At 54.6% G+C, this 19,569-nt stretch overlaps 1 protein-coding gene across 1 annotated transcript in view; it reads right to left on the bottom strand.

Moving 5' to 3' along the window:
- Positions 1-382: 382 nt before the first annotated feature.
- The window catches only part of PLPP7 (phospholipid phosphatase 7 (inactive)), a 37,616-nt gene continuing 18,429 nt past the window's right edge, over positions 383-19,569 (bottom strand). The window contains exons 2-3 of the mRNA XM_059715624.1: positions 14,384-17,959; positions 383-1,633 (exon numbers count right to left, since the gene is read on the bottom strand). Coding sequence (XP_059571607.1) covers positions 1,269-1,633; positions 14,384-14,834 — 816 coding nt within the window. The 5' untranslated portion in view covers positions 14,835-17,959 and the 3' untranslated portion in view covers positions 383-1,268. The remainder of the gene's footprint in view (positions 1,634-14,383; positions 17,960-19,569) is intronic.

The following is a 19,569-nucleotide window of genomic DNA, read 5'->3' as shown; positions in this document are numbered from 1 at the left end:
CCAATCTCAAACCGGATCACAGACCTACATGAACTCAGCCTCACAGCCCTGGCAGGACAGTATCAGTGCCCCCATCTCCCAGACATGGTAACTGAGGCCCAGAGACATTCAGTTACTTGCCCGAGGACACAAAGGAAGGAAGCAGAGCAGGGAGCAGAGCTGAGGACCGTGTGCCCCCACCAGCTTGTGGAACACGCCTGACCTCCGTTGTGTTGCATTCGAGCTGCTGGGAAAACGACACTTGGCAACATCACATTAAATCTGCAGAAGTGTGAAATGACAGGAGTCGGTTCAGGAAACGGAAATTACTCTTAGGGACCCATCGACCTCAGCCTAATCCGACCGTCATGAGCAATCACAGAATCACCTCAGCCTGCGCCGCTTGCCAGGAGGGAAACGTGAGTATTTTATTTCTCCTTCCAAGAAACAAAAGCAAAACGACAGTCACCCTGGCTGAGCAGGATTTTCAATAGCTAATTCAACAAACCATCTAGCAGCTGCTTACCTTTAAGCATATGCGTAAGTCCTTCATCCCTATTATGTGTATCACTTCAGCCCATCCCTATGTCTTACCGGAGTCAATAGGATTTAAACACATGCTCAAAATAAAGCATGAGCTTAAGTGCTCAATGGTATTGGGTCCACAAGTCCCATCTCCCAAGAGCCTGTGCAGGATTGATCCCTGCATGGCACCGTCCAGTCTGCACTTAAATGTCCCGAGCAATAGGGCTTCCACCACCCCTTGGGAGACTCCCTGGTTATGATAAGGAACAAACATGGCAGAAGTGTTATTATCTGGGAAGTCCAGCAGCATCTCTGGCTCTGTACAAGACACAATGGCTGGGCTTATGGGAAGAGAAAGCGCTGTGATGCTCTTGCCAAAAACACTTAGCCTCCAAGAAGCTAATTAAGCATCCTTGAGGGGATAACAGGTGTTGTGCATCCTGGGGACACACCAAGGCATCAGAAGTGCACTGTCCAAATAGTGCTCACTTGTGCTACCTTTAAAGCTTAATTTGGTTGCCATTCAAATAGGACTTCAGGAAACGGCCAGAACATGGCGACGGCCCTGGACTACTGAAACCCAAACAGTTGCAAGAAACAGCGTTGGGTTTTTTTCAGGCAGGGAAGTAACATTAAAAAATACCGCTACTCATGGAAGTGCATTTGTTTCTAACCCAACACGGACAGTAACATATAAAAAATAATGAGAGAGAAAGATAACGTGTCCGCTTGCTTCCAGCGTCAAAGCATCCGGCCTGCCGTGCTCACCAGATGGATATCAACATCTGACATGTGTTGGAAGACATCCATATCAACTCCACCAGCCTGAACTGCAAGTACCCGAAGACAAAGCCACACAGGACGTCCGTGATGTGGTGCCGTCCGATCATGACACGGGAAAGCCCCACACAGAAGGCCCAGACAACCAGCAGGATCCGGAGGGGGATGGCCAAGACCAGGTGGTTGAGGAAGAACTTGGACACCATGGCGGCGCGACTGGCGTGGCCGGCGGGGAACGCGTAGACGTCCATGGTCAGGTAGTCCAAGAAGCCGGGATTGATGTCGTACGGGCCTTTCCGTTTGGCCAGCTTCTGCAGGCCAGCCACAATCATGACGTCCAGGAGCAAGGCTGTAAACCAAGGGAAATCAAAGCAAAGACGATCAGGGAGGAAAGCAAACTGGGACAGACAGAAAATGGAAGGGAGGTTCTTGGAGTAGCAACAGGGGTGAGAAGGTAAGACCTGTCTTGACACTGAAGACCTGAGTTCAAATCCTAGCCTCGGTGACAGAGTAAAGTGAGTCTGAGTTCTGTCCACCCTCTCCATCTCCAGACATGAACAACGCCTCCAAATACCCAAGGGAATGGACAAATATATCTACCCACTTCTCATGGGAGGGGAACTCAAGCCAGAGGAAACCAAAGAGCTACCCAAGGTCGATCCGGGACCCTAGTAGGACACTCAGCCCAAGAGACAACATTTGTCACATCTTAGTTCCTTCTCATGCTCATGAAATCATCCCGCGATGGCCTGCCCCATGGTGCAGATGGTTACAGTTCCAGAGCTTGCAGCAGGAAACTTGCTCTGGTCAACACAGCTTAATCCTTCCTTACTACAATCTCTTTAAAAATAAAAACCAAAAAAAAAAAGCCACTTGCAATGCAACAGCTATTTCCTGCTCACGCCCGCCCCACAGAGTGCTGTGGCATGGACAGATCTCACTAACGAGATAATGTTAAAAGGCAGAGCGCTGCCAGGGCAAAAAATCATGTAATTAAGCAAATGGTCCCATCTGTTTCCAACCGCACCTCGGTCCATGCAGCAGGAGGGGGGGCTGGCTGGCTTTCTCCGGGAGCTTTCGCTCCTTTGCATGCTCTCCGCTGCAGGAAGGGAAACAGGCTCAGTGGTTTCACGACAGTTTCTGGTACGTTTCCACGCTCGGCCCCTCACACCTTAGCCCCTGCCAAAGTCTGCAGAGGGAGATTCGCCCAGCACTTAGAAAACTGTCTACTGGAATAAAAAGGTATCGACCAGGCAATCGTTCCTCTCTTGAGTTCAGAGGAAGCTCCTCACGAGTGGGAGCTCGATCAAGGCTCTAGGACAGCGGGCAGGCCAGTGGTCTCGAGGTCAGACCAAGGCTCTACGACAGTTATTCTCAAGCAGGGTGTCGCGGCATCCTAGATGGCCTTGAGATCCTTGCAAGGGTGCCCCAGGGTCCCACGCAATACCAGTGCCAAGAGGCATGCAAATGTGATTCACAAGATAAACCCAGAGATTGCAAATAGGAATCGGTAGCATTAAAAACATTCAGGCCTGTGGTGGGCTGAGCTCTTTGCAAGAGAAGAACTGCTCTGTAGTAAAAAAAAAAGAGTGAATACTAAAAGCTGGCATTTTCTGAAGCGTGCCTCAAGTCTATCCAGGGGTGCCTCGAGCCTACAGCACTCAAAAACCACTGCTCTGCCATAAGCAGGACACACAGACATCTGCACAAGGAGAGGCCCGGAGAGACAAACTCGTGCCTAATGCATGCACGCGCGCGCACACACACACACGTTAAAGGTGGCCCTTGCTTTCCCACTGCTCCACGGGCTGGCTTCTGTGTCACCCCCAGCCCCTGTGCCCTCATTACTACTGCCCAGGGGCAATTCCCAGGGGCATGCATCTTCAACCCCCTCGCCGCTCCGCCCCAGGCGGGTGCTGTTGATGCTATTTTCAAGCATTGATTTTTTTCCCCCTACCCCGTTGGTCTGCCTTTCCCCGGTGTTTGTAATTAGCCAGAGTGCTGATTGCAGCTTTTTGCAGGGAAGGAGCCTCAGTGACCGGAGATATATACCACAGCCATCTGCAGCCATGTCAGGGGCCAGTTGTGTTTGCTTTCCCGGGGACTGATTAAGACTGTTCATTTGCAGCTGTCATGCTTTCAGATGGGTGGCTGCTGTGTGTGTAGGTTCTCTGCAAAAGAGACCCAGCAACCTTCTACCCACCTCAAGAAGGAGGAAGAAAGCACAGGCCAGATCCTGCATCTCCTTATTCAGGCCAGCAGCCCATTGATATCGAGTGAGCTGCTAAGCTTGGCAGAAGGGATGAGGAAGAAGCAATAGCTACCGAGCAAGGACTCACAGGATCAGCCTCTTAAAGGCATTCATCTTCTGGGCACTCTCTGCTTGGGCAGGGGTTTATTTCCCTAAGCAAAGGTGCTCCCAAAAAAGGGGTCATCCGTTCCTTGGTGCACTGAGATAGCAGCGATCCCAAATATCTTCAGATGCGAGAGAGCAAGAAGGGTGGGGATGAGAAGACCTGCATGCTCTCTTCCTGCTGTGAAATGATCTTGTAGCCCCTGGCTAGTGAATCCTCCTCACCCAGGGGTTATGCCAGGTAACCACACAAGTTACCTGGCATAACCACACAGAGCCCAGTTTGGGGGATGTTATCTAGGCCTGAAGTGGTTTACCTTCTGTGTCACCACCCAACCGCACGGGTAAACCACTTCAGGCCTAGATAACACCCCCCAAACTGGGTTCTTTCTCTTGTGGCTCCTGTTATGCCTACATGCCCCTCTTCTCTTCCCAGCACACGTTTCAGTTCAGCCTGAGCATTACCTTCCATCTAAACTCCATGCTGGACCAAGTTAAATAAGCCAAGACAAGCAGATAAACGGAGGTGGCATTTGGAGGAAGGGGCTTGATTTTGGCAAAGCCAAGACCGCGGGCGAGTGGGGGCCATGGCCCATGTTCTGAGAGCCATCAGAGTGTAGCGAGCAGGGATAAATGGTTCGGAGGCTGCCTCATCTCTAGCAGGAATGAAAGGAAACATTGCTGGAAAAGCCACTTTACAGCTATTCTGTCTCAAGGACAAGGGCAGAGCGCAAGTGGCAGAGACAAGGAAGAGAAAGACGTTTGCAGAGGAGACTTCAAAAGCGATGGAAAGATTCGTTGAGTCAGAGGGCTGCAAGGAGGCTGCTCAGGACAGCCGGGAGATACAGAGGTGGCAGCATTCACACCAACTGCGAGCTTGGGAGGAGAACCTGGGATTAGGGAGCTCGTGCGTCAGAGGTGAGATGCAGTGACGGGGGAGAGAAGTGCCTCCGGTCTACTGCCGGGGCTCCATACTAGGATCTGAGCAACGGGCTGCTTTTTCATTTACTCCCTTTGTGTTTCCAGATTTGCTGAGGCTGATTTTTGCTGATGGAGGTGGGGAGGAATGTCAAAAATAGGCCAGCAAGCTCAGAACCAGCCATTCGCGATCGCCTCTTGTTAGAAACTGAACACTGTCAGCAAAAGCTCCAGCTGCGGACGGCGTCCGTTCAGCCTGGCTGGGCAGCGCGGGCACGTCCTGCTCCACCCAGCCAGTGCCGCAAGTCTCCCTCCATGCTCAGCCCCCCACCCAGCTTCACACCTCTGCTGGAGGCCAGCTCCTCGCTCTCATCCGGAGGCCCCTTGTAGCCCCGATTCAGCAATGCATTTAAAGTGCACACTGAACTCGGGTCGTTTCGACTGGTTTGGAAGCCGGTCTTCCCTGCATCTCTCATGTGATTCAAGAAAGCTGGGCCTGGAGTCAGTCTGAGAGCCCTTCCCAGCAGCTCCAACCAAGACCCTCCCTGCCCTGCCACCAGCTTCTGCAGCCTGCTGCTGCCTCTGTCTCTGGCACCCTCTTTCCCTCTATTGTGCACCTTGTTCAGGGATGGAGCACGAGCAGTGCCCTTGCTCTCAAGCATGGCACAAGGGAGTGGGGAGCAGCACTGGATGCTAACCCCAATGCCGGAGCACACGTCGAGTCAGAGCACTTTGGTGCCAGCCCAGGTTCACCTTTGGGCTTTGCTCGCACTCTCGCTGTGCCCTGCCTGCCCGGCGGAAACACTACGCCAGACTGACTCAGCAGTAGGTTGGCTCTGACCGTGTCAGCAAAGCGCCCACCCTTCAGAAATAGATACACATGGTGCCGTCACTCAGGGATCACGCGGGCCAGGCTCCAGTCCCCTGCACCTCCCTGACCTACATGCCTGCTTGGGCCTAGGCTGAATTGCTTTCCCCGCTTCACTGGTTCACTCCTGCAGCTCAGTGCGAGCTCTGTTCTCCAAGCTGCCCAACCACAGGCCAGGGGAGTGCAAAAATAAAGTGTTAGCACCCCAGCTGGCTGCCCCATCCCACTTGCAGATGGTGCAAGTGCATCCGTTTTGTGTGGGCAAACCCCGATCTGCAAACTGGTACCTGCACATCTGTTCCACCCCCACACACCCCTAAAATGGAGATGCAGGCAAATCCTTCAGGCCTAGATAACAGAGGCCTTGAGAAAATCTCCTAAGAGCCCCTAGAGAGGTCTCTGAAGAGTTTGAAACTGCTCTGCCGGGCTGCGCTCACACAAGCACGGCTCCCCAGGGACCCAGAGGCAAAGTTTCTCAGGTTTGCAAGAATGACAAGATGTCACCTGCAGCAGCAGCAGCGTGACTGGCAGCCAGGACGGAGTTTTGCTTCTGCCATCTTCATGGCGCCTGTCCCTGTAGCACCTGGGCAATGTCAGACCATTGCAAATGCACGGTAAACCTTTCAAGGAACGGTCCCTGTTTTCCCCCATGCCTCTCACCTGTTTTCCTACCAACAGGCACATGCATAAATTCTCCCGTGACCCAGATTTGCTTCAAAGTGAAACCCTCAAATGTCTTGCGCCCAGATCTCCGCCACCCCCGTGAGTGCTCCGCCGCTCTACTCTGCTTTGAAAAATTGCCCAAAATATCAAATCCAAGCCCAAACCTGCCTGTCCACAGTGGTTCTGGCATCACACCTCACCTTGGGTTTTCAATAGCTATAAGCTGGGCTTGGATGCTCACCTGAAGGGTTCGCGGCAAAATGAATAGGAGCCATGCAGGTAAACGCAAGCGCTGCTAAGAAGGAAAGGAAAACTAAGCATCTTGATCGGGCGACTTCAACCACTTAAAACTTGCAGCGCGTGAACATCAGCGAGGAGGCCTCCTGCCCGAGCAGGAGCTGGGATCAACCCTGAAAGGCACTTCTACAATCTTTGCATTCTCCTATGCCTGAGGAAGGGTGCGTATGCCCGAAAGCTTGCAACTAAAGAAAATGGGGGTTTTTTGCAAATATCTAGTTGGTCTACTCAAAGATGTCACACCTCTACCGTGAGTTCTGATTCCTGCATCGAGAACAATGCTCATGAAGGAAGTGTGAATCAATGGATTTCCTCCTCTGAAGGACCTTCCCCTTTTCGGATGCCTTGAGGTGTGAGTGCTGCTGCTGTCCCTTTCTGGATGGGTTCTGAAATGGATGAAGGAGGGCAGACCTAAAGGAAGAGCAGCGTTCACTCCCACCCGTCGGGACCAGATGAACGTCTCAGGGGAATCAGCAGATTCCAGCAGAGCTGCTCCTGCAAACAAGTCATCAAGTGATCCAGGCTGAGAAACTACCGGGGTGAAGGGAGTGAGGGGAGGAAGCCAAACAGCTTTCCACCGGGCCCGTTGTGGCATGCATGATTCACACGAGACCTTGCAAACGAGGATGAATGATAGTGCAGAGCCGAGGAAAAGGCCCACGCCGGGACTCGCGGCTCAGTTTGCAACCCCCCCAACCCTAACCCATCTGCCAGCCATCTGGGGAGAGGGAAAAGGAAGATAAAAGGCCAAAAAGGAACTTGTCCAAACAGGAAAAGCTGACAATGAGCTCAGGAAACAGCTTGAGACATGTAGGGACGTGGGATGGACCTCCCGGGCCATCAAATCCAGGCCTCTGCATTCACAGGAAACCATTTATGAGAAAGGGTCCACAACAAGATCTGCTCCAGCCCCTCATTCATGCCACAGCCAGGGAGCACCGCAGAAACCTCCCCGACAACGTGCCACAGGTAATGAGCAGGGGAGACCAAGACACTGCTGACACCACACCACTGCAGCAGCCAGTGATCCGGGACCCGCCCTGCAACAGAGACACAGCCCTGTCCCCTGCCCAGTCCCAAGGGCCTTTTAGGGCCCGGGCACCCCAGACAAGTACTGTGCATTATCTGTAATTCATAACAGAACACAGCATCTCCAGTCAGAGATGGTGCGAGGTGCTGTATAAACACGGAGTTGAAGACAGTCCCTCCCCAGGACAGCTTGCAGTCACCGCTGCTGTGATAACGCACCGCCAGCCTTGGGCGTGCTTGGTTCTAGGTCCGCTGCACTCGTCCTGGTGGCTGTGACCCCCAAGGGGTCCATGAAGATGCTTTCCTGGGTTTCAGGACAGTTTAACAGAACCTGAGATCCTGCTTGTATTTAATTTCCCACTCCCGAGTTTTTAAAACCATGCTGTCTCTGGCCCCCAGCCTGTGAAGAAAGCTCTGCACATATAACTGGCCGCAGAGAGGTGGCTCCTTGTCCCTGGAACTCCCTGTCCCTGAGATTTTCCATATTTTCAACCAAGACTAGACAACATGATAGGCCCCAATTGCTGCCAGCTCCGGGTGAGGTCAGTGGGGGATGGAAGGGCACGGCAGCTCTGAAGGCCAAGCCCCCCATGTCTGGACTTCCTTTTCTAAACACAGAAGGACTAGGGTTTGTCTGAGCCCAGCGTGAATGCTGCCGACAGCCATGCAAGGTGCAAGGAACTGAAAGAACCAATTCATTGTTCAACAGTCCAGGGCGTTAGGGGTGGGTTTTTTCCCCTTGTTCAGCTGTAATGGCAGCAAAGGACTCTGGAAAATGGGGGTCGTGAAAGGGGGAAAAAATTTATGGAAGGAATTGGTGTTTGGCACATTGGACTCGTCTGGTCATAGGTGATTAGAGACAGCCCTGGGTGAAAACGCCAGAGGCCTAGAAAATCCCATGCCCTTGGGAGCTGGGCAGCTTGTATCTTAGAGCCAATTATTTAGCACGGCTGCTCCCCAGATTGCTCTGCCATGCAAGGGCTCTGCAGTTACTATGGACAAGGAGGGGGTGCAAGGGTGCATGCAGCAAGACCCCCTTGACAGTACAGATGGATCAGCAGTCTGGTAGGGCCCTGCTAGAGCTGCTTGGAAACCCCCCCTAGTTTCTGCTCCAGCAGTAACCCAAAGGGCTTTCCTCACCTGCCAGGGTAACGAGCAGGGAGCAAGGGGGTCTCAAGCTGGAAGCAAACATGGAAGTGAGAAGGTTACTGAGCCCAGAGACCCAAACCATAAGCTCTCTCTGCATTGCCTGGGGATCCACCCAGAGCTCTCCCAGCCCCCAGCCTCCTCGCCCCACATACACCGGGCTCAGAATAAAACCAGGGATAGATTCCCAGGGACAGTTCCCAAATCCTGGTCAGGAGGCTATAGGGGACCATCCCAGAGCATCACCCCCCGGTTCCCTCCCTCTCCTGCCTGCCTGGGACTCCAGAGATCTGAACAGTGGCTCTGCATCCGGGGAACAGACTGAGCAATGCACTCCCTGACCTTTTACAGACCTTCAGGAAGGGGGAGGCACCCTCCTGGCCCATCCTCTCGGGCTGGCAGACTACCAACCCCCAGCTTGACGCAAAGAAGCTGCAGCTACATCTGCACTATTCAGCACTGTGCCACCTGACAGCGATAAACACCTTGTGACAGTGCCAGAGAGCTGACCTGCAAGGCTGGATGCGGGGCTGGTCACGGATCAGCTTTGTGCTGGCAAGACAACCTCAGAGCAGCGGGGAGCACAATGAATAATCTGACCTGGCCCAAACTCACCCAGGTCTGCAAGGAGCCAGGCAGCGTGCTTCCCCACGTCTGGTTCGAAGACCCGACGTTACCAGCTCAAGGCAGGTCATGACCAGAGCAGTGCTGGATAGAGCCTTATTCATGGCAGCATTTGGGTTCAACTTCTCTGGCACCCAAGAGCCACGTCCCTGGCTGGTGCAGAGCAGCAGAGCGCCTTGGGAGCCAGCGGCACTCTGCCAGCCTGAAGAGCTGAAAATCTGGCTCCAAATAAAAGAAATGATTGGATTGCCTCTAACCCACCATCTTCTCTCTCAGCAGTCCAACTGCTGGCCAGCTTCTCCCCACCAGGGCCTCCCTCCATGCCGGAGAGAGATGATCCAGCAAGATCTGAGTTGGGAGGCAGGGAGAAGGGGAGAAGGGGAGGATGGGGAAGGTCTAGGCCAGTGATTCTCAACCAGGGAGTCACAGCAACCTGAGATCCTTTCATGGGTGCTGCGGGGTGTCACGCAATGCTAGCACTGGGAGGTGTGCAAGCATGAGTCACAAGACAAACCCAGGGATTTTGGAGAGGAATCCCCAGTGTTAAAACCATTCTGACCTTCTGTGGCCCGAGTTCTTTGCCAGAGAAGAATTGCTTTACTGTTTTTCTGCAGCCAAAAAAGCCAGAGAAAACTAAAAGCTGGCATTTTCTGCAGAAGTCTAAGAAGGTTAAGAACCAGTGGTTTAGGCTAATGCACAGAGCGGGGGCACTGGGCATCGGGGCTCTTGGCTTTTGTGACCAGTCTAGCATGCCGTGCCCCAGAGCCCAGGCCCCCGCTAACTTGCTCCTCGTGTAAGCATTTGTATCTGTGCAAACTGGGTGTGAAATGCGGGAGGACTGCATACCCACTCTGGACGGTGCCTTCACCTGCCCCAAGAGCATGGCCGCAGAGAGCCAGGCCCTGGACAACCCACAACCTGATGGGACAGAGCCCAGCATCACCAACAAGGCCTCCCCCAGGCAGCGTTTTAACCAAGGTTCGCAAGGCTCCTTGCAAGCTGGCTGCAAAAACAACCGAGTATACATGAAGGGCTGCATGCAGCACTGTCCGAGTCCTTCGCAAGAGGGAGGATATTTGTGTCCTTGGCCTCAGCAGGGATGAACCTCCTGTACCCACGCACCTCCAGCCTCTGCTTCCATTTATTTACAGCCTCCAAATGCCCCTCATGGGTGGAGCCCCTGGCAGTCCCTGCACCAAGCCCTCTGTGCTAACCCATGTGGAGACAGACGCAGGACGGGATCCCATCCCACTCCTATTCCCAGCCTGGCTCAGCACGGCCTTGAACAAGACACCTCCTTTCTCCTTGGCTCTGTTTCCCCATCCATAATGCAAGGAGCATGCATCAATCACCTCCTTCCCTCCAGCAGGGTTGTAGGACTTAACTAAACTTCTGCAGCCCCTGGAGACCCTTGCTTTAAAAGGCACTGTAGCAAGGTGTGCTGTTCGCATCACAGCGCTGTCCTCAGGAGCACAACCTTCTGGAGTCGGGACTGGAGAAATAGCATATAGAGCCAGGGAGCTGGAGCATCCAAAATTAGGAGGGTGTTTGAATGGAGGGAGAAGGCAGTGGAGAGGGAACCAAATACTATCAGGAGGTAAGGGACAGCAATCTTGCAGTTAGACTTGCAGTGACAGAGGCTTTTCAAACCAACAGACCCAGGCAGAACAAGGTCCAGGGGCTTGAATTTGAAGGCAGACAAACAGACTAAGGAGAAGGGACAATTTTTTTATAATGGTGAGGGTAGCCCGCTACTGGAACTCTTCACCCATGACTACGGTGGGTTCCCCATTTCTCACAGATTCAGTAAGGATCAAACGGGGTCCATTTGGCAATGTCCTATAGCCTCTGCCATCATGGAGGTCAAACAAGGTGATCACAATGGTCCCTCCTGGCTTTATAATCTTCAAAGATCAATACGGAGCCCTCTGTGTGAGGTGGATCAGAACCAACCCCCCCAATCCCATCCTTGTCAGGCTTTGGGGAAGCTTGACTATGGATCTGGGCTGCTGGACCCTGTGCTGGAAAGTCTACTTTACTGCAAGTCCTAACCTAGTTTTCCCCGCTTCAAGCCTTATGCTGGAGTCTGGTGATCACCAGACCTGCAGCTATCAGAGGAAGCCTGTGTCAGGACTCTGGGGCTCTGCTTCGTGACTTTGGAGATGGTGGGATTGCTAATACTGGCACAGCCTCTCTGGAGGCACACGCTGGCTGGGGACAGTCCTTAGCATGGGGAAGGCTCCTTCCCCCTTCTGATGCAGGTGGTGACCCTGCTGCTTTGCTCTCTGGCATTAGTCAGAGGGGATAACGTGCAAGGGAGCCTGTAAATCCCAGCACAGAGGGCAAGCATGTAGGACAGCACGGGTCTGTTGGGCCAACGGGGGGGAATCTCACCCCACAATAGGGACCTGCTCTCAGGGGCAAGGGGTGCACATCCCAGCACCCCGACGCTGAATGCTCCACCGTGCCTCAGGGAACCTCCTACCCCGGGCACCCCAGAAGGCTGCAGCCTTCTCTCCATCTGCAGCCACGGCTCTGCCAGTTCCCTGGTCCCGTTTCAGCAGCCTCCTAGCTCCTTCGCTTTGGAAAGCCTGATTGCAAATCCTCAACCAGCGCTCGGTGACGGGCTGGCTCCCTGCCCAGAGACTGCATCAGAAATTCTGCTGGATGGCTCAAACTCCAAGGGGACGGGGGGGAGGGAGGGACAGAGGGAAAGGTGGAGGGGCACGGCAGACACACCTTTCCCCGCTTCTCTTGCCCACCAAAGGTCAGGGCAAGGCCAGGACGAGCCCGTTCTGTTCAAGCCCGTCCCCCCAAGGGCTTTGCCCCACATCCTGCCGGACTGGAACCGCATACGGGCTGAGAAAAAAACAGGGTGAGTGAGAGAGGATGTCAGGCCGCATTATCCAACACAGCTGATTGCAGAGCGGGGCAGCCTGCGCGCTGAGCTCATCCCCTTCAAAAGGAGAACTGTGAAAGCGGAAAGGCCACTGGAATACAAAGGGACGTCCTACGGGACTATCAAAGCCACCAGAAACAAAACCTGAAGCAGGGGAACAAGTGGACAGAGCCCCGCTGGATCCAGCTGACCTCCCTCCTTCCTCCCCAACCAGTGCTCTTATGCCACCGGACGGGTCCGCCAGCCTCCCCTGCCCTCTCAGACCTTTTAGCCTGGCACCGCTGAGATGTGAAGGCCCTGAGCACTCTATAAATAGAGCTCAGCTTTTCCACTCTTGGGTTTCTAACTGGCCAAATCTGCTGTATCAGGGATCCCGCGGCACGTGACAGTGGCAGGTCTACCAGGGAGATGCTGGTGTCGTGACAAGCCGGGAGCAGCCAGGTGAGATCAGGCAGTGCCGAACACCAACTCTGAATGGCAAGCGCCATGCCTCCTGTCACAGACCGCTCATGATCACAGAGCCACCCAGCTGGTGGCAGCTTCTCTACGCAGTCTTTGAGCAGATGGAAAGATACGGCGGAGACATTCTGTGGGTTTTGTTAGCTAGCTTTTGGTTTGCCAGTGAGAAAGAAGATGAAATATGATTTTTCTGTGGGTTACCAGGATGGAAGTAAAGGTTTTGGGGAAGCCTCACAAAATAGCACCGTAGCAGAGACCCCCAGAGGTGGGCTTGGACAGCCCAACATCCAGCTCCCAGCAGCCGCATGGCAAACCCAAGGGCCGCTGCGCATTTGGAATTGCAGCTGTGTAACAAAAAAGGGAGAAACTTAGCCCCCAACCACCCTTTTTTTAAGTGACAGGTGAAGTTTTTTGTAGCTATCCACAGCATCACAAATCCTCAGGTTCCCGGGACCAGCCCGGTTCAGGAGATGGCCAGCTGTTCGGCCCCTTGACTTTAGGCACTTGCTGTGTGGTCTTCATACTCTTCTAAAAGCAAAGGTATGACCTGAGCTAGAGATGCCAAGAATCAATGACCTATTAGTTTTGGATCAACCCCTGCCATCCTTGCCTCTCCCCGGCTTTCATCTCTATCTGGTGTTCCCACCTGGGAAGGAAAAGCAGCTGGGCTGCCCCTTTAAAACTCACCCCACGCCATCCTCTCCCTCGCACAGGTGGGCCCCTGGCAAAGGTGTGGGACACTCAGAGTTCATAAAGCTCATTGTCCCTCTTCCAGCCCTTCCCTGCAGGTCCTCTTTACTTGAAAAGCTGGCCAGCTTGTGCTTATAAGAGCACAAAACAGCATCATAGGGTTAGGGTCAAAGAACAGGGGCCAGAACTGGGCTTGCCTACATCTCTGACCAAGGGAGAGCTCAAGGGTGACATCTCTCAGACCCGAGTCCTAGGAGAAGGGGGAATATGTAGGAGAGAGCACATGAGCCCCAGGTCTGAGACTAGGAGTCACCTGGTTGTCATGGGCCAGAGACCTGAGGAATGATTCACCCAAGTTTCACATCTTGTTTGGCCTAAGCTTTAAACATCAGGCCAGCTACTGTGGTCCCTATGAATGGGTTTGACACAATTCAGCATAGAGACAGGGACAGAGACAGCTCTTTACCCAGGCCAAGCACTCAGGCACCTGGTGATGGACACCTGCTTAAGGCACTAGGTGAAGAGCTGGCCATCTCAGGTCTGATCTTTAAGGCCTGTCCCTCAATCGGCATCCCTTGGTCAGGTTTAGACACTGAACTTGGCAGCGGGGACCCCAGGGACCTGACCCCTTTGTAAGACAGGGCAGTGGGTGATGCTATGGGGCACAGCCATGCAGGAGGGAACGGCGACTCCACCGCGGGGCCTCTGGGGAGAGGATCCAGATGCTGTTCCAGGAGGGGAGCAGGGGGCACAACAACATTTGCCAAGACAGCACTGAACTTGAATAGCCCCAGGCCCCCCTTGACTGACCTCCCCCTCCCTCCCTTCAACCTGAGCAAGACGGACGGAGCTTAAATAAAAGGCTCTCACAAGCGCCACGGTCTTTGTACCCAGGGCGTGGTCACGAACCATGCCTCACCCACGCACGTGCCTGCAGAAGCCAGCAGGACCCCTTGTATAGCAAGGCGTGCCTCAGAGCAAGAGAGGGTGGCAGAGCCAGCCCCATGCTCCGTGGGGTCCCTGGAAGGCCAAGACATGCAACAACCCCTGGAATAAGGCAAGTGGAGGGGAGGAAGCGGAGGAGGAGGGAAGGCAGCTGCCCCTTGTGACTAGGGGCTGGGCTTGGCGGCTGGGGGTGGAGAGCTCGACTCACCTAGCAGCAGGTTCATGAGCACCTCCTGGCCAGCCAGCGTGCTGCTCTTCACCAGGCAGATGAGCGTGCCCCCGATCCAGGGGATCCCGTGCCCCGTGATCCCGATGAGGTTGATCATGGAGCGGGCGCTGCCCCAGGACGAGGCTTTGCTGGCGCACACGCCCAGGCGCTTGGACATGCAGATGTCAATGGCCAGCAGGGAGTTGAAGGCGATCCCCTTGAAGGAGGGGTTGAGCTGAATGCAGTCCTCCTCGGGCAGCTGCTGCGACTGCCTCCGCTCCTTGGTGCCGTTGTTCTGGGAGGGAGCCGGGCCCGGCTGGCTGTTCGGCTTTCGGCTGGAGCCCCTGGCCTCCTGGTTGCCTTTCAAGGGCTGGTTCAGCGAGAGGAACTCGGCTCTGTTGAGGACATTGTTCCTGTCTCTGGCTCTGGACCGGCTTTGGGAGGCTGGCATTGCAGTCTCTGGAGCTGAAGCCTGCTCTCGAAAACCGAACAGGGGAGAGAAATCCCTCTTTCCCCTCCCAATCCACTCCCCCCTCCCTTCCCTCAAGAAAGATGAATTTGGGCAGCTACAAAAAGCCCCTTCTCATGCTGTCTCCCCCAGCACAGACTGCAGCTGTTAAATATAGAGTAAGGAATGCACATGGCTGTTTACTTCATGGGCCTAGCAAGCTTGGGGAAAAAATTAATGCCAGGCTGAGCAGCCACTCCAGCACCAGAAATAAAGGTTAAACAGCCAATGGATAATGAGGAGAGGAGGGGAATGCTATGTGCCGAAGGTTGGTTGCTTCTGGCCTAGTCTATTTAAAACTTCCAATTGCTTATTCCCCAGGGCTGCAGAGACAGCTGGGAAATGTAGTTCTTCACTGTGATGCTTCAAACCAGTTTAAGGCAGGAATCAAAGCTGGGAAGCGCCCATCCAGCTCCTCTCTTTGCCAGGGAAAGGTTCCCTGTGGTCTCTGTGCAGCCTGGCTTGTAAGGTCTCAAGTGATGAGGACCCCAGGTCAGGTTTCCCTTTTATGTAGTTTTATGCCACGAGTTCTCCTTTGGTGCTGCCGTTTGGGTGCCCCCAGTACCTCCCTCCCTCCTTGGGTTAATAGTCCCTGTTGGATACTCCTGCTCCCATACTCGCACACACACTGCCGCAGCAACCATTTCATTCGCCCTCCAGCCTCCAGACCCTGCCAGCAGCAGCACCTGCCTTCTGACTAGGGAGACATGGGATTGCTAATGAATTCCCCTCCCCTGCCCCAGCGCTGAGCCTGGCCTAAATACAGCATGCATTTGTACTGTGTCAGCCAGAATTATCTGATGCTGTTCACAGCCCATGACAGCCTGGGCCTACGTACCCCAGTCACCTGCGTGGGTTGCAATGCAGGCTGTACCAAGTGCAGAACGGGGCACGGTGAGGACCTACAGTGCATGGGCTTCAAAGAGCCCTGGAGCCAGCGGGGCTGACCAGTGCAGCAACAGGGTTTGGTACACCGCTGCCAGGGAAGCCATGTGCCATCAGGAAAGGGATCCTGAGGTTGGCCGAGGAGCAAGCGTGGACTGACGTATGAGGCTGCTTCTATTCTCATACCAGTTTAGCATTCGCCTAACTCCAGTGGCTGCCTCCAGATGGGTGGCCCCCAATCCACGGCTTGCAACAAGACCTTGGTCCTTGGCCACAAGACATGCTGCTTCCCACAGACATGCTTCTCACTGGGTTGACAGGGAGGCCACGCACCCCACTGCTGCACTTCGTAGCTCTCTCCTTCTCCAGTGGTGCCTGGGCCCCATCTCTATGGATCTCATGGCTTTTGGGACCAGAGCCCTTGTCATTCAACCTGTGAGAGACAGCTCGCTGGCTCTGCCCTGAGTCTGGCACCACTTGGGGAGGAAAGGGACAGGGGTTCCTGCATGGATGTCCCCCCATCCCTCCCTCAACCGCCACCAAACCAGGCTGAGCCTGCTGGAGAGGACTCCTTTTCATCAGGTCCACTACTGAGGGTAACACAAGAAGGTTTTCTCTGCCTCGGTTTCCCCATATCTGGACGGTGTGAACTGCTTGTGTTTGTAAAGGGTTTTGAATCTCTCAGAGCATGGATAACGGGTGCCAGGCACTTCTTGTGCATCCACATTTGTGGGTGCAGGTGTCATCTATCCAAACAAAAGCTAAGACATAAAGGCACAGGCTTGTAGAGGCACATAGATGCTCTGCTCCCACAGACATCCAGGAGAGCCCGGCATGCGTCTACCTTGAACAGTCTTGCCCGAGTGCGCAGGAGAGCTTAAAGCATGTGGGGCCTCCTCAGCGACAACACAACTTCACACTTCTTTTGCACCTTCTCTCTGAGGCTCTCCAAGTGCTTAATAAGAATTAATTAAGGAGCCAAAGAGCCCCATGGAGGGAGGAGATGCAGACCTAGTTATAGACAAGCTGACATGGAGCCATTAACCGATGACACACTCAGACAAATCAGTGATGGAGCTAAGAGCTGAGGATCGCTGCCTCCTGGTCGGAGAAGCACAGCACTGGGAAGGGCCTCCTGCTCCAATGCATCTGTCCCCTGTACTCACAGGCACCCCCTTCCTAAGGTCTCTGCCATGTCTCCGCTTTGAACCCTCACCTCAGTGATGATGCATGATATCCAAAGCACCAAGGACACCCTCCAACCTGCCCTGGGTGAAAGCCCCGGAGAGGAGGATCCTGCCCCAGCCACAAAAGGAAAGCAGTTAGTTAATGGATGCTTAGAAGATCCTTGTGCTCAAACCACTCTACCTGCCCAGCCACACTGGGATCATGCAGCGTCTCTGCATCTCTTGCCCGGAGGATCTACCATTGCGCTGTGCTGGCATCCAAGCTGGGAGGAGAGAGGGTTTCCACTGGGCTGCAGCAAACTTCTTCTTCCCTCCCCAAATGCTTATCCCGCCCTACCAGCCATGTCCCCATGTGGCTTGGGAGGATGATTACAATAGATGGGGGAAGGGCAGCAGAGGAGGGCAGAGACCAGCCCGCTGCTGACAGGGATCAGCTTCCATCTGCTCACGGCATTCTTGCCATATCAGACAAGTCAGCACCCCCCTTGCTCCCCGCCTGCCAGTATCCAGCACCGAGGTTTGGTGGCATGGGAAGAATTTCAGCCCACGTGACATTGGCCAGACGGATAACAAGAGTCACTGCTTCAGCTGTACTGCAGCTGCCACTTACCCTCTGCATGGACCAGCCGCTCCACCGCCCGTGGCAGGGACCCTGCTGTCAGGAACACAGGACTGGCAGGGGCCTCTCGGGCCGTTGAGTCCAGCTCCCGGCACTTGCAGGCAGCTTTTGTCCAAGGGTTTCCCCAGAATTGCCACGTCAAACCCTCGTGTACAGCTTGAGCCTCCAGGTAGGCCCTGCCACACAAACTTGGGAGAAGGTGGAGAGGGATGAGGGCCCTGCCGCTACCCCATGGCACCCTGTGCTCCTCGGAGGACTGTGCAATGCCTTGGCAGCGCTGGGCTCTGAGCAGCTGCAGGAGGAGGCTGAGATGCATCTCTCGGGGCTGTGTTGCGGAGGAAGGGGGTGCTGGTTACCAGGTAGCTTTGCTCACAGACCTGTCACAGGGGGTAAAACAGCTCATTGAAAGCAAATACTGGGAGTTCACTCTCCCTCTCCTGCCAGCCCCTTTCCCAACACAGGGGGGAGCTTCTTCCCCTTGCACACGAGCTGCACTCAGGGATGCGCCTGCACACGTAAGTCCAACTGAGGAGGTGGGGCACAGCACAGACTCGGTGCCCAGGGTCCCCTCCCAGGGGTGGAGGAGGATGAAGGGAGAGGCAGGCTGCCTGGAGTTTCTTACAGGGAGGTGGGAGGAGGAGGCAAGACTGGCTCTACTTTTAGCAGCCCTGAAGCTGCGCCACCTTCAGCCCCACACGCAGGAAGGCTGCGATGCCCACTGCAGTCTCGGGCATCCGAGGGAAAGAGCAAGGGGCCGCATCCTCCGCTGGCACAGAGCAGAGCAGCGTCGCCGGGGAATGCTTCAGGCCCCGAGGAAGAGCTGAAGCAGGCTTTACAGAGACATGCTGTGCTCTGGAGCCCAGCCAGAGACACGGGGGCTGAAAATATAAAAATATAATGAATAAACCTCTAACAACCCCCCCTCCAGTCCCTGCCTTCTCCCTCTGCTGGGTGCTCTGCTCCTTGCTCAGCCTCCCGCTGCTGCTGTGGGGTTATTTTGGTCTGGCAATCTGATCTGCACCAAGTTTATTTTAGCACCTTGGAGAACTCCCAGGCTGATGGATTCCTGCTCCAGCCACAGATCCCTTTTCATCCTGGGCCCAGCTTGTCTCTCCCATTCCTCTCCAGCCCTTCCCCCAGCTGCACATGACCCTGCACCCCCTGCCATGACAACATGCTCCCCTGGGGGAGGCAGGATGGGGGGGTCTGCTGCCTGGTTGCTGGAAGTCCCTTCATCCTGGCTGCTGCACATCGGATCAGCTGCCAGCGACAGCACAGGACAGCAAAGTCCTCTCTCCCCATGACTCACAGACACCCAGAACCCCAGCTGGCATCGCCAAGAAACAGCAGCTGGCAGCCAAGAGGCTTAACAGGAAGCCCCAGCATCTTCCCTGCTTGCAACCACCCCACAGTGCTCTGGACATCAACTCCCAGCCCCACGGAGAGGCTAATTTCAGCTTTGGGATTCAAGCTGATCAGCAGAGAAAGCTGCATGGAGTACCGGGAAGAGGGCACAATGCGTCAGCCCTGCTGCCAGATGGAAATCGTGGCAGGAGTGGAGCCCGGGTGTGTTAGGATGTGATTCGGGGACACCTGTGCACCGAAGAGGGAGGAACGGAAAAGCAGCCAAGGCTCAAACCGATGGGATCGACCAGTAATCCTGCCACTTATTTCCACCGGGCCTCCGAGCCCAGGCTTCAGCAGAAACGCTCTCGTCTCCGAGACCTTCACACACCATAGCTCCGGGTGTCACGTTCTCTCTGCTCAAGTGCGGCTGTCACCAATTGTTTAACGGGACACAAGAATGCTCCGCCACCCGGTCGGGTGAGAAGTGAAGGAGAAGCCTGTGGAAGCTGCTTCGATGATTTGAATTACACTCAGGATGTAATGCCCCAAATTAGTTATTGACCAGGAGAACAAGGTCAAACGGGCTGGAGCGTGGTGCTAGCTAGGAAAAATTTCAACTCTATTTCATCAGAGCATGTAC

The sequence above is a fragment of the Alligator mississippiensis genome, chromosome 12, assembly GCF_030867095.1.
Source record: "Alligator mississippiensis isolate rAllMis1 chromosome 12, rAllMis1, whole genome shotgun sequence".
NCBI classification, from domain to species: domain Eukaryota; kingdom Metazoa; phylum Chordata; order Crocodylia; family Alligatoridae; genus Alligator; species Alligator mississippiensis.
Note: the sequence above shows the minus strand (reverse complement) of the source record. Positions and strands in the feature narration are given on the sequence as shown.